We start from the raw sequence: 14,369 nt of genomic DNA on the forward strand, positions 1-14,369 counted from the left end.
ACAGCAAGCCCAGGAACCTTGGTTTGCTTTGGCCCTGGAACTCCTGCGCTGAGCACAGCCCCTGCCAAGGCGACACCCATGTCTGTGGAGCGACATGTGGGTGCACGAGCACGTCTCCCCCTCCCCGCCCCGGACCCACTCCCACCCAGGGGGAGCAGGGCCCGGTGCTGACCGGTCCTCACCCCCTCCCTGGTGCTGCGGCTCATGCTCCCGCCTGTGGCGTCAAACACGCTGCGCTGAAATAAATTCCGGTTCCCCAAAGCTAGCTGGCGTGGCGTCTGATGCTGAGCCGCGGTCCTGGAGCAGCTCCTGGACGTCACCTTGGAGCCGACTTTGCAGGGCAGAGGCCGCCGCCCTGTCCCTGCGCCCAGGCGGGGCCCACAGGGCAGGGAGCCGCCAGGCCAGCGCCTCCCCCTGCGCCTGGGGCCTCCAGTGCTGCTTTCTGGACCAGGGCAAGTGTGGGTCAGGTTTCTCCTGGGCTCCAGGAAGGAGGAAGGACAGAGTCCAGGGCTCGGTTGTGCAACTGGCCCAGGGAGTCCTTCCCTGAGGCTTTGTGTGAAAGGGTGGAAGGAGTGAGGAGTGGGGGGCACTGGGCCCTTTAGTTCCAGCCTCCCATGCAGTCAGCACTTTCCCGCGCAAGGTCCTGGCTGGCGCTCTGTACAGACACAGCTGGGGGACACACCGGGCTGGCTCGGGCCACAGCGATGAAAGGAATCGTGCAATAAAGCAAATTACACATTCCTTTTGGTTTTTAAAATTTATGCTTGTGCTTTAATGCAAATGCTCTAATTGTGTGTGCCAGGGCACTCATCTAAAATTAATACATGCATCTTTATTAAAGATACCTTTTTTGGCTAAAGCATCCTGGCATTACGTGAGCCTTCAGCTAGGTTCACTGTCGTTGCTGGTGGAGGGTCTTGCCTTGGTCCCAAGTCTGCCAACAGGTCTGAGGTGGCAGAAAAAACGGCGGCTATGGCTGTTTTCATAAAAGAAGACCGCAGTGAGGTTTCCACACCGTAACTCTCACTTTCACAAAAGATTTCTCTGCAGGATGTTATGCCATTTGGCACCATTTCATCCTGGGAGGATATTCGTTGAACACCAAAATCAATCTGAAAGATGCTTCTATTGCTTTCCCAGTCCCCTAGACTGTCATCCACCAGAGTTCAAAACACCTGATCCTCAAAACATGCCATTGAACATCTCAGCAGACAGCTAAGGAATCGTGTGTGAACGGAAGAGGAAATGTGGAAAGTGTCATCGTCGTCTCTTTTTTTTTTTGCGCAGAATAACTGAGATGTCGGCCAGAGGTGTGGGGGGTGAGAGGCTTCACCAGAAACAGAACAGGTGGATCTGCTGAAATACACTGCTGAGGGGAGCAGTGGGGATACAGGCGACGTCTGTTGCGCCATGTGGGTCACTCCCTGGCCAGGGGGTGATGTCAGGCCACAGGGGTGACACAGGGGAGACCTAACCCCTCGGCCATTGTATCTTGAGACATATCACAGTGCTCCCAGCCTGCCCTGTGCCCACTCCCATGAACCAGCAGCCATCAGTCCTGGGCACAAGACCCTCCCCTAGCAAAACATACTCCTCACAGAGGGCTCAGGAGATGGTAGAATCTTTCAGGAGTAAAGCATTTATATATATATATATATATATATAATAGCTTATTTTTACATCATTTTGTGCCTTTTTCCATCTCAGTTGCAATCCCCTTGGGCTTCCCATCACCAAATCACCATGTGTCATCACCATAGTCCAGTGCATTTCCCTTCCCCCCACCCCCGTTTTTGATCCCATTCCCCACTCCACCCCTACAAAATGTCTCTGGTGTATAGCTGTTCATTATTATTTTCTCGCCTGGTCCGTTAGACACATGCTAGAACATACACACTGGACCACATGAGCATGTACACATCAATTTTACATGCATTTGGATCACACCAAATGATTGTAATTTGCATTTTGCTTTATTGAAACGGGTCTTTCAGGGTAGTAATCTGAAGCTGAGGTCTCAATGCCACACTTGTGCCTGTCTGTACAAAATGCTAAGCCCGGGTCCAGCCCATGTAAAACGCTCACCTCATGGGTGGCTGCTGTTGGCATTGAAATGGCCAGTCTCCCACTTACCCACCCCCCCACACACACAGCATGGGCGTTCCTTGGGCCAGAGCACAGCTGACCTTCACCTTCCATCCTTCTCCTTCAGACAACCTGCTGCAATGTTTGACCTGGCCCAAGAAGTAAAAAACGAAACTTCTAAGGCTGGAGTGTCACCCAAGTTTCTGTGCAGCTTGGGGTGGTCATGAAGAGGTTGGTGGCTGGGCGGTGAGTTTGCCAAGCCCTGGGCAGGGCACAGGCTGCAGGCAGGGAAAGGGGAGGTGTGTGCTGCCCTGCAAAATTCCACGAAGTCCTCCACGCTTATGAACGGGGCCTTCTGTTGCATGCGAGCCTGTCATTCAAGTCCCAGCTGCAAGCCACAGAATCTACCGTCTAGCTTAATTGGAACATAAATTTGTTTAGACACAGAGCAGCAGAGTTTGAACCCACAGGGAGGGAGAGGTGAGGCATCACTGAGGGAAAGCAGTGGAACTACCCCTGATGCCAGAAACTTCACTGCTGCCGCCCCCCCCCAAGAAACCAGGGGAGTGGGGTGGGGTGAAGGTGAGGACTGGTGAAGGTGCAGGTCAGGACTGGAGTCTGGGCTTCAAACGTCTAGCCTGAGATTCAGACCAGTGGAGAGACGTGCTCACTCATTCACTCATTCATTCTGGAAATCTTGATGGAGGCCTTCCCTCTGCCAGGAGCTGTGCCCGGCACCGGACAAAGTGGTGGAAATAAACAAATCACATGACTCTTGCTCGGCGGAGCTTAGAGTCCACTGGAACAGACAGTGCAGACACAAGCATGAACCTGGGGAGGAAGACAGAGGCAGGCGGGGTGGGGAGCAGCCACGGCTCTGTGTGGGCCTGCCGGACGTCGGCCATCAGGGCAACGCGGACTCCCAGCTCTCTGCAATGAGAAGGGAAACTGTTAGAAAGGAAATTGGTGGTTGTCATCGTCGAGTCCCCGACCAGACACTTAAGACCGCCCCGTGGTCCTCTCCCTGACCAGGATGACAACGAGAAGGCCAGTAGTGCTTGGCCAGCCCGGGTGGGGTGGCTCTGGGGTGGGCCGAGACACCGGCAGGGCCCCCCCTCGATGCTCCCGTCTGCAGCGGGGACCAGGCGAGATGGTTCAGATGACCTTGCGGTCACACCTGGCCATGGCTTTCTGCCCAGATGGCCTAGTGCGTGCAGTCTGGGCTTTCCCAGGACTCTGCTGCTCCCTCCTCCTGGGAGAGCAGTGAGGAGAGACACGGTGCCCCCCCCCCCCGCCCGGGCAGGGCTGTGGGGTCCTCCGAGCTTATTGCTGCCCCCAGCCTGCCCCTCCCCCTCAGCTGACCTGGCTCCATCTCGGGCGCCTCGGTTTCTCCTGCAGGTTCTGGCTCTATGCCGCTGCAGAGGCTCAAGCACTGTTCCTTCTCCAGAAAGTGATTCCGCTTTGCTTTGCAGCCTCCATACACAAAGGGTTCGCAGAGCCCAGACTTGGAGTTGAAGAACCATCTCATCTTGCGGGCCTTGCAGGGACCCTTGTAGGGAGGATCCCAGCAGAAGGCCGGATAGGCTGTCGGGACACAGAAGTTTCTGGTCAGTGATGAGCACAGTCCTCAGCAGCTGTTCTACGAGTGAAAACTGAAACAAGCAGCGTGTCTGGCATTCGGGGTCATGGCGGAGAGGGGGTGCTGTGAGAGACCTCAGCTTGACGTACGGCCTTCTGGGCACCACTGCTACTTATATAGGCTGTGACGATAACATGGGCTAATGTAAGAAATAGCGTTTCCTTAAAGAAGTGCTTGTGCGTTGGTTGGCATCATGCTGTAGACTGATTTCCAAAAAGTCCAGGAAAAAATGGAAAACACAGAGTCTCCTGTCTCTGCTGATGATTGTAGAAGCTGGGAAACATGGATTGTGGGTCGAGGGTTGGGCCGCTCCATCCACTCTCCGGGAGGAGAGGGGCCAACTCAGACACTCGTGGCCGTTATCTATCTAATCGGTGTCCCCATGCATTTTGTCACCCCCTAAAGACTGGGGTTTGGAGACAGTTGGTCAGCATGGATACTTGGGATTCCAACCTCCGAGGAGCAGTGATGTTTCCCGACCCCTCCCTGTAAGTTGCCCTGTGCATTGTTTCCATATGCTTGTTCCTGCCTTATATATCTGATAGTAAAAGTATTCTGGCCCTCCCTGGTGGCGCAGCGGGTTACAGCACAGCACTGAGAATCTAAAGCCACTTCCGCATGAGTTCGATTCCCGCCTGCCCTGGAGATGACCACATGGCATGGCAGACCTCTCCTGACCCACCCGCTGCTCCCCTCAGCAGTGTGCTTCGTTGATCTGCCTGCTCAGCTCCCCACTCTGTCTCTGGTGAAGACTCTCACTGCTCCTGCACCTCTGGCCTGTACCCCAGCTCTGTATGCATCAATCAATAAATTTTTAAATAAAAAAGCTGCTCAGTGGAACCCAGGCAATGGGTTCCACTGGTTATAGAACACCTGCTCTATGACCAGCCAGCCTGGGGGACAGCCTCAGTGTCTGCAAAGACCTGGAGGTAGGCGTGGTGGTTCTGGAAGCAACAGAATCCTGGAGGGAAAGCCTTAGATGCATCTTTCTATCTTTTCAGTCTTTAACAGTGAGTGTGTTTTAAACAATGACCTTTGGTCATTGAAGAATAAATGATAGTGAAGGAGAGAAAAATCAACTTTCCTCCACTCTTCTACCCCTGTAGTAAAGGACAAATTGACAGGGGGGAAACAAATTTAATTTTGTACCTACAGGAGCCAGAGACCTGAGGCTCAAAGGCAAGTGTAAAATGGAGGTTTCTGTGCCATCCTGACCTAAGGAATGGGGGTGAAGAGGGGGGTCTTGGGCTTCATGGGGAGGAGGGCGGCTCCCAGGATGATGTCTGGTGAAGGGTGCCTGCTCGGCCCTGCAGATGGGCCATCTGATAGAAGGTTGTGTCTTTGAGGTGCTCGCTTTCCAGACCAGTGGTGATTCAGGCTGTCTTACCCCCAGGCAGGGCTAGGACTCTGGCCGTGCTGGACAGGTAGTCCAGGACCCTGCCTCCAGGGGAGACTGGGTGAGGCCTAGCAGGAGAGTGCACTGAGCCTGACCTTGGGGTTACCTGGCAACTGGGTGTGGCTGTGACTGTGGTGGTCTCCACCCACCCTCCAGCGCACCCATGTGTTTGGGGGAGCACAGCCCGTAGACAAAGCAGCCCCTGCTCTTGCTGTGTCTGCACAGGAAAGGCAGCCTGGGTACCATGCCTGCGCGTCTCAGCAAGAAATAGTCTCGTCACTGTCTCACCCTCATTTCCCCCTCCTGTTTGACTATGTATCATAAATACATGTCACTGCAAGGGGCAACCACTGGCATTGGTTTTCTTTTCAATTCGTGTCATATTCTGAGATTATATTTCTTTTGTTTCATTAAAAAATATGTTATCGGCCCTCCCTGGTGGCGCAGCGGGTTAAAGCACAGCACTGAGAATTTAAAGCCGCTTCCGCATGAGTTCGATTCCCGCCTGCCCCGGAGGTGACCACATGGCGTGGCAGACCTCTCCTGACCCGCCCGCTGCTCCCCTCAGCAGTGTACTTCATTGATCCGCCTGTTCTGCTCCCCACTCTGTCTCTGGTGAATCCTCTCACCCTCCGCATCTCTGGCCTGTACCCCAGTTCTGTATGAATAAATAAATAAATCTTTAAAAAAAAAAATATGTTATCTAGGCCCTCCCTGGTGGTGCAGCAGGTTAAAGCACAGCACTGAAAATGTAAAGCCGCTTCCGCATGAGTTTGATTCCCGCCTGCCCCGGAGGTGACCACATGGCGTGGCAGACCTCTCCTGACCCGCCCGCTGCTCCTCTCAGCAGTGTACTTCGTCCATCTGCCTGTTCTGCTCCCCACTCTGTCTCAGGTGAAGCCTCTCACCGCCCCTGAGACTCTGGCCTGTACCCCGGTTCTGTATGTGCAAATAAATAAATCTTAAAAAAATAAAATATGTTATCTAGCCGTATTTTAAGTCTGTTCCCCCTGCCAGACCCTCCATCTAAATTCTTTAGTTCTTTAAATTCTTTAAATTTCTTCAGTTGCTGTTGTCTTCAGGAATAATCCTAGTCATCTGCATAACACAGGGGCATATTTGGGGCACCTGTTCTGAATCTCTTGAAACAAAAACTCAGTAACAGCCAAATGGAAGAGATACCGGGGTGAGGAGAGGGCACCTTCACTGTACCTCAGGGAACTCTCTGAACCCTCGTGTACGGGTTTTATTGAGGTCTCCTTACACACGAGTCATTGAGGAACTCACTGGCCATTGTGTTGAACTCAATCTTGGCTCCCTGCTCTCTGACCCAGGCGGGAGAAAGTTTGGAAGTTTAACTCCAGCCAGCTGGGACCCCTGCTGATGCCATCTAGGGACCCCTGCCTGGGATGATCTTTTCAGACAAGGAAAAAGAAGATTCTAGAACTTTTGGGGCCTAGTCTAGGAACTTGAACAAAGCCCAACTATTCCTCTTTTGTTACGTCAGAGTGAGTTCAGGAAAGAGGCAGGAACCACAGAGCCCCAGAGGTGGGGTCCAGGACCGGATAGAGTTGTCTGTAAACAGAATAGTTTTTGAAAGCTGGGCCTAGTGACTGAACTTTTAGAGTCATGAAAAGCCCCCAGCTTAACATTTTCTGACTTCCTAGCAGAACTACACAGAGAGAGATGGGGGTTCCCCAACACTGCTGTTTCCCAGCAGGTCCCCCAGACTTGCCTCACCTCCACCCTAGCCTGCAGAGGAGAGCCCAGCCGGGACTTACCATAGGCTCTGTCCCACTGAGTGACAGTCACCAGGCAGGCCAGAAGGACAAGAAGCCCTGAGGTGAGGCAAAGGCAGCTCATGTTCCCTGCCTGGACGCTGTTCCTGAGGAGACCTGGGGGACAGCTTTTCAAGTGCCCAGAGCAGGGTGGGGACAGAGGCCCTGAGGAGGGGCCTGCGGAAGGGGAGGAGCTGAGGCCTGTGCTGGGCTTGGCTTCATCTCCCACCTCTGGCCTGCTGTATCTGCTCAGGGCCACAAGGCTCAGCCACAGCCTTTCTCCAAGTTCATTATTCCTGCGAATTTCCTGGGAATCTTGTTGAAGTGCGGGTTCTGATTCAGCAGGTGGAACCTGAGAAACCGCCCTTCTCATTGCCCAGTTATGGCTTTGTCCCCAGCCAGAGAGCTTGTGCCTTGTTTGTCCGGTAGACTTTTACAGATTAATACTTTTACAGAGCAATATAACTTAAATAAAACAATAAGCTCAATACCCAAAAATTAAATAGTAAACTAGTGAACAGGCACATCTCCTAGGCTGTGGAGACCCCACCTGGATGGAGCCCCGAGAATCACATGGAGGAAGCTGGGGGGAGAGGGGGTGGTCTCAAGGGGCCTGATGTCCAGTCATTTGTTTTACAGACAGAAGAACTTAGGTCCAAGCAGCCATTTACTGGTCCAGGATCACAAGGTCTTCTAGATGAAACTGGGGGCTGACATCTGGGTGTTGCTGAAGACGGCCTTAGACGCTTGCTCACTAAGCCCCCAAATCCTCTCCAAGGTGAGAAGCCTGATTCTCTAGGGCCACAGCCCTGGTCAAGGGTGAGTCTACTTCCAACTATTACAAAGAACCTCAACCCAAACCAGGGCCCCATCTTCAGGGGTGACATGCCCCAGCCCCCCAGCCCCCCTTCCAAACACCCAACCTCTGATGGTGAAGTCAGCCACTTTCTTGCCCTCTGCTGGGTGGGCCTGGCCAGGAAAGTGGAACATTCAGAAAGACGCTCTGTGAGACCCAAACGCTATTGGTGGGGGGTGCGGGTTGTGGGGCGTGGGGTGAGGGGCTGGCTGACTCCTGCTGGCCACCAGTATGTCCACCTCGGGCGGCACCAGGGAGGTGTGGCAGGTCTCTCACGTGTCGCCATCTAATTTGGGCTCAAACGCCCTGGTGACCATCTAACTTAATCAAACCTTGCCCAATCTTAGTTCTACTAAAAAAATTACTTGTTTTGTTTTTAAAAGCTATGCACACATGTGCAGTTAAAAGGTGTGTCTGTTTTTACTCTGCAGCCACTGTAATGCGATCAGTCCCCTGCCAGGGAGTGACCCACATGGCACAGCTGACTTCTCCTGTATTCCTGCTGCTCCCCTCAGCAGTGTATTTCAGTAGGGCCCCCTGTTCTGCTCCCCACTCTGTCTCTGGTGAATCCTCTCACCCTACACTTCTGTCTTATACCCCTGTTCTTGGATGCATAAATAAAACAAATGTTCATAAAAAAAATCAAAATGGTGGTTTTTGCATTCCATGAGAATCTTTCATGGGCGCAGTTTCCCTGGGTTGAGTGTTCCAGGTGTATTGAGGGTGTGTGTGTGTGTGTGTGTGTATATATATATATATGAATCACCTTGTGTGGTAACAAGAACCAGGTGTAAACGGAGTTCAGATAACGTGACCCAGTAAAAGAGATCATTGTTTTTCTTTGCTGATTACCATAGCTATCTAAGATTGTTTAATGGAAACATTTATTCCTACTCATAAATATGATCACTGTTTATTGCCATTCAAACAATACTAAAAAAATTCTGTAAACTAAAAATCACTTGAAATTCCACCAGAGAAAGCAACTCTGAGTCTAATAGTGAAGAGCGTTCAAGTCTTCACTCAGTAAGAGTAAGCTGACACGTACATTCTGCATCAGAAGGACATGCCAGCACTCCCATTTCGTGCGTTAGTTTATTTATCATAACTCCTGGACCGCTCTCCACGCGGATGTCCTGCTAACTGTGTCGTAGCCCAGCCATTCTGTTTGTGAACATTTACCTGTTCTCCAGCCCCAGTCTTTTGCAATTATAATCAAGGCACCAACACACACCTTGATGTTTGGAGAGGCGATAGGTCCAGAGCTTGGGCCCTGGAGTCCTTGTGCAGGTCAGAACCCCAGGCCGAAGGCTTTGTGATTGGTGGAGAATTATGCAGCCTCTCTGCGCCTCAGCTTTTCATTTGCGAAGTGAGCTTGGTAACGCCCTCTTCACTAAGGTGTGTAAATGATGCAGCCTGCGAGCACCTGGCACATAAGAGGTTCTTTGGGGGAAAATATTTACCACTTCGTAAAAAGGATTTATGTATGACAATCCTTTTTACGAGGATGCCAACCTGGGGCAGAGCCTCCAGGCGATGCCACAGATTCCTCTGTCCTGGGCCCTCTCCTCCCCGTGTGGACCCTTGCATGGAGACTCTTTCTGCCCAAACGTCTGCAGCAACGCGTGCACAAGTGTGAGCCTTGTAACCACAATGGTGGTCAGTGCAGTGCTCACAATTCTGGGACCCCAGGGATCTGCTTGAGGGCCTGCCTGCCACCTCACGGTCGTCTTATAGCAACAGGAACAGTAATGGCGGCAATAGGATGATTGACATGTGAAGAAGAGGATGTTGGATGTGAGCTGATGAATGAGCGAACGAACAAATGAAAGGCTGTGTGAGCTCAGTGCAGGTAGGATGAGGGCAGGAGTGGGGTGACTGGGAAAGGCTTTGTGGAAGGAGACTCAGGGGCAAATGGCATCAGGAGGCGGTAAAGCAAAGAGCGGAGGTGGGGGGTCTGGAGATGCAAAGCCTTAGGCCCTTTCTCTGTGTTCCTGACACTCCGGGCTGGGCCTCCGGGCCTCCGGCAGTCCCCGCCTCTCCATCCAGCTCTCAGCTCTCAGGTATTCACACCCTTCCCACCCTCCTGCTGCAGGGCGAAGGCTCAAGCCTGACCACCCTCAGGTCCCAGTGCTCAGATTTAGGGAACCCCAAGTCTCCTCTCTGAGCTTCCTCGGAACACCTGGCGCGGGGCCTCCTAGCTCTGTGTGTGTGGCTGGTGCCAAGCCTGCTGAGCCTTGTGCCTGTTGAGGGGATGAGATTTGGGCACCATTATGGCAGGTTAGTGCAGTGGCACCGCTAACCTCTACAGCACAGTTTCCTCCAAATATTAAACACAGATCTACTGTACGATCCAGCAGTTCGACTCTTCAGTAAGAGTCAAAGTAAGTAAGCAGTAAGGAAGTAAGGAAGGAAGCAGCACGCTAATTCAAAGAAGATGGGGTTGGGTTTGGGGCTTGGTTTCTCTTCTGTTCCCTATGGCATCAGAAATGCTGGTTGAGCTATTTACAGTAGCTTAATGGGAACAGCAGATATCAGCATTCTGCAAAACCGTGACCCAGTGTTTCTCAGCTCCGGGCTGACCACTCTTCTAGATCAACAGCCAACCCTCTTGTTAAGAACAGACTGTGTGCTTGGCGATTATCATGCACTAGCTGTTCACATTAAATATGAAAACTGAGGTCCAAAGGAGAGGGCTTAGGATTTCCTAAGACACAATGTTCCACAGCAAAGTTGGGCTTTGAACCAGATACAGAGCTTCTTGCTTGCTATGGGCACATTGTTAGTTCCTCTTGGTCAGGACCGTGGAGTGTGGCCCGCAGGGCGAGGCCCTCCCTATTCCTGAGCAGGTAATGGACAATGGAGAAGCTCCAGAGGTCGGAACTCTGGTACTGATGGGAGCAATTTTGCAGAGATGACCCTCCACAGCTCTGCCAGGCAGCTGTTGTCCGTGATCTTAGCATCCACTGATGCCTGCATTTCAGTTGCCTCAACTTCTACTTTTACCTCAGAACAGTGCCTGCAATAGAAATTTCCAGTCTCTTCCTTTGTGGAAGGGATATATGGGGTCCTTTCAATACAATCTCTTCAGCTCACTCATTTTGCAGTTAATAGAACCATTAACAGTAACAGAATTATTAACTAGAATTATTAACTATAATAGGATTGTTTCCCAGAGGTGGGAAATAACTTGCCCAATTTTATTAGTGAACCAGAGATGGTAGCTGTAGACAGAATGATTTTTGCACTTCTGGCTTTCTTCTTTCATGGTGCTTTGAGCTGGGGATAGTCAGAGAAGGCTTGGTGGTGGATTGGAGGAAAGGATGAGGGGTGGGGGGTGCCAAGAAAAACTCTCGGGTCTCAGCACGTGTCCCCGTGTTCTCAGGAGCCACTGGGGCCTGCACAGGGTAACCACAGCCTCTCAGGTCAGCGGGAGAATTTTCAGCCTCGTCAGTGATAGGGCCGAGTGACCCCAGGACTGCTGTCCTTCAGACTCAGTGACCCTCAAGGCTGCTGTCCTTGAAACTCAGTGATACAAACTTCCCACTTTGTCAGTAGAGGTTCCACCAAATTTTCTGGGGTGAGGAGAGAACTCGGGGCGTCACCACTGACCATCAATGCTCTGTCATATCCCCTAATATGTCACATGACACTGAGTCATGTGAATATCTGTGCTCATTTACTTGGGGGGGGGGCTGGAAATATAATCCTTTGGGCACAGCTGACGTAGTTTGCTTTTATATGAGAACGCAGCAAGGGAACAGATTCTGATGGAAAGGGTCTAGTTTCAGATCCTTAAGGTTATATAGACATTTAGAAAACTAAAAACAAAATGTTGTAAGATGTATATATGTTACAGTCAAGTGTTTTCTCTGTACCCAAGGTGATCACCGTATACATTTGTGCCTTATGATGGCAGTAACATTGATATTTCTCTAGTGTGAGACATACCTTAGAATATATCTCACTTGGTCTTTTTTTTTTTAAAGATTTATTTATTCATATAAAACTGGGGTACAGGCCAGTGATGCGGAGGGTGAGAGGATTCACAGAGTGGGGAGCAGAACAGGCAGATCGACGAAGTACACTGCTGAGGGAAAGAGTAGGCAGTCAGGAGAGGTCTGCCACGCCATGTGGTCACCTCCGGGGCAGGCGGGAATCGAACTCATGCGGAAGTGGCGTTAGCTTCTAAGTGCTGTGCTTTAACCCGCTGCGCCACCAGGGAGGGCCTATCTCACTTGGTCCATTTAACATTAACATAATATTGGATTCAATTGGTGAATATGCAGTTTAAGATTTTTGTGCCTATGCTTATGATGCATATGGGATTATAAGTTTTTGGTACTATCTTTCCCAGATTTTAGTATCAGAGTTATCCCAGCCTTGTAAGACAGGTTGGGAAGTTTTTTCTCTCCATTGTCTTAAAACGTTTGTGTTAAATATATAGTAGCTATATATTTGATGATAGAATTTACCCACAAAGTTGCCTGGACTAGCAGTTTTCTTCTGGGTAAGTTTTTAAATTGCAAATTAATTGCTTTAACCTGGGAGTCAATCACTTTTGTGTAAAGAGATAGATAGTGAATATTTTTTGGTTTTATGGGCCCTGAGCTCTTCATCACAATTCCTTGTCTGTACTACTGTGGAACAAAAGCAAGCAGAGACAATGCTTAAACAAAGCGGTGTGCTTATGTCTAACAAACTTTATTTACAGAGTCAAGCCTGGGAACTTAGGTTTCAAAGGTAGGAATCAAAGTGAGTGGTTGTTTTTCATTTGCATTTAATTATGTATTAACTTTTTTTTTTTGGAGATATAGTTCACATGCCCTAATACTTACCTTTTTTAAAGTGAATGTTGTTGTGATTTTTAGGATTTTGCCAAAAGTGTGCAGCCATCACTATTATTTGACTCCAGAACATTGATGGGTAGCAACTTCATCTCTGCTTCACCCCATCCCAGGGCAGTAGATTCTGTAGAGAAGAATTTTCTGAAAGCATCTCCCCTGTGGGAGGGTTCTTACAGAGACTTGTTATCAGACCAAATGAACTTCTGATCCTGTTCTTGGTGTCTTGTGTCATTATTAGATGTGTGTTTAACATATTCTAGTGCTGAGAAGATGATCACTGATTATCTCCTTTATCTAGTAATAAGGAACATTCCACTGATTTGTTTTTGAAGGTTAAACCAACAACACACTTTTTGAAATGACTTCCCTTGTCCATGCTATAGAACCACTTTTACACACAACAAAATTCAGTGGCTTTTGTTTAGGAGTTTGCCCTTTTGTTAAGGCAAGATTTTCTTTTCTTTCTTTCTTTTTTTTTCTTTTTTGCATATACTATCCTTACCATGTTTTGGTGTCATGAAATTTCAGTGAATAGCTTTAAAACAGAAAGACCAAGAGTGGATTGTGGAACTGCCAATAGACATTCTGAGAAAAAAAAATGCAGAAACATTTAGTGAGGGGCATGTTCAACCAACTGAAAATTTGTTCTGAATTTGGACTGGAACTCACGGAGGAAAAGCCGAGGAGAGCTAGAAGAGCAAGCACAGATGCAGTGGGAAAATAAAAACAAAAACAAGAGCCAATGGAGGGCGCTGCAGAAACCAAGGGCTGGATTCCGGGAGCAACTTCCGCTGCATCTCTGCCCCCGCCCCTCTACCTTTCCCGATCCCCCACCCCCTGCTCAGGGGCATTTCTCCTGCCAGCATCCTGGAATGTTTCTCACTTTGTGTAAAACAGCAACGTTCTTGGCCACCAAGCAAGCAGAACCAGTACACACTTTGCAGGAGCACAGACAGCTGTCCTCAGTTAGACGTCTGACCTCAACCAGGGACTTTGAGTCTGCAGACATTAATTAAAGACAGGCGTCAGAGCAGGCACACTCGCCGCCAGGGATCACCTCGCCAGGAGCCCATTATCTTGCTTCGTGTTTGACAGCCCAGCAAACGCACGCAAATCTGAAATCTGCCGAGAGCAGCTGTGAACCCAGAGACCCGCTGCATGAATGTGCGGGCGAGAGAATTCCCCGCGCGGCCTCAAGATGAACCAGAATTAAGGCCAGGCCAGCCTGGCCCGCCGTGGAGAAAGTGGGAGCATCGGTGGGTGCTCAGAAGAGACCGCGCGCACGTTGCTACAGTATCTCCAGCCGCACCCAGCCGAGCGCTCCGGGCCCTGCAGCGCCCCCTGCCGGCCGCCGCCAGGGGCGGTTTCCGTGTGAACGGGTCGAGCCCGCACGTTCACGCGACCCCGCGGGATGAAGCGCTGCGGCTTCTCGGTTCTGGCAATGATCTTCCTCGTCCTCTGCCCGCGCCAGGCTCAGTCTGGGTTCCCGTGGAAGAAGTGTAGGGCGCGGCGGCCCCGGGGGTGGCGGGTGGGCGGGTGTTTCCTCGAGGCCGTCCAGGGACCAGGCTGCCTTGAGGCCGCGCTGGCCGGACTCACGTCCTGGCGGTTTCTCCGCAGCCATGGAGAAGCCTGGATTCTGCCCCGAGTTTACCATGTCCTGCCCTTTCACGCGTTTACCTTCCTGCTGGCGCGATCAAAGTTGCAAGGGCACCAAGAAGTGCTGTTTCTTCAACTGTAAACAGCAGTGCATGGATCCTTGGGACTCAGG

At 50.8% G+C, this 14,369-nt stretch overlaps 2 protein-coding genes across 2 annotated transcripts in view; one reads left to right on the forward strand and one right to left on the reverse strand.

The window, feature by feature from the left end:
* Window positions 1-1,986: 1,986 nt before the first annotated feature.
* Window positions 1,987-6,983, reverse strand: LOC105853947 (serum basic protease inhibitor-like). The gene is made up of 3 exons (XM_012728124.1): window positions 6,902-6,983; window positions 3,448-3,669; window positions 1,987-3,015 (listed from the first exon to the last, which is right to left on the reverse strand). The coding sequence occupies exons 1-3, from the start codon at window positions 6,981-6,983 to the stop codon at window positions 2,990-2,992; spliced, it is 330 nt and encodes a 109-aa protein (XP_012583578.1). The 3' UTR covers window positions 1,987-2,989.
* Window positions 6,984-14,012: 7,029 nt separating this feature from the next.
* WFDC12 (WAP four-disulfide core domain 12) overlaps window positions 14,013-14,369 on the forward strand; it is a 971-nt gene continuing 614 nt past the window's right edge. Inside the window, exons 1-2 of the mRNA XM_012728125.1 lie at window positions 14,013-14,100; window positions 14,219-14,367. Coding sequence (XP_012583579.1) covers window positions 14,013-14,100; window positions 14,219-14,367 — 237 coding nt within the window. The remainder of the gene's footprint in view (window positions 14,101-14,218; window positions 14,368-14,369) is intronic.

This window comes from Condylura cristata, unplaced genomic scaffold (genome assembly GCF_000260355.1).
Source record: "Condylura cristata isolate star-nosed mole 26May11 unplaced genomic scaffold, ConCri1.0 scaffold00022, whole genome shotgun sequence".
Lineage (NCBI taxonomy): Eukaryota > Metazoa > Chordata > Mammalia > Eulipotyphla > Talpidae > Condylura > Condylura cristata.

Bases quoted from the DNA above. Each gene is read 5' to 3' on its own strand.
- LOC105853947 (XM_012728124.1), bottom strand. From the start codon at position 6,983: ATGAGCTGCCTTTGCCTCACCTCAGGGCTTCTTGTCCTTCTGGCCTGC. The intron at 3,670-6,901 runs GTAAGTCCCGGC...GTGTCCCGACAG, and splicing joins TCAGTGGGACAGAGCCTATG to CCTATCCGGCCTTCTGCTGG. The intron at 3,016-3,447 runs GTCAGCTGAGGG...TTCTCATTGCAG, and splicing joins GGCGCCCGAGATGGAGCCAG to AGAGCTGGGAGTCCGCGTTG.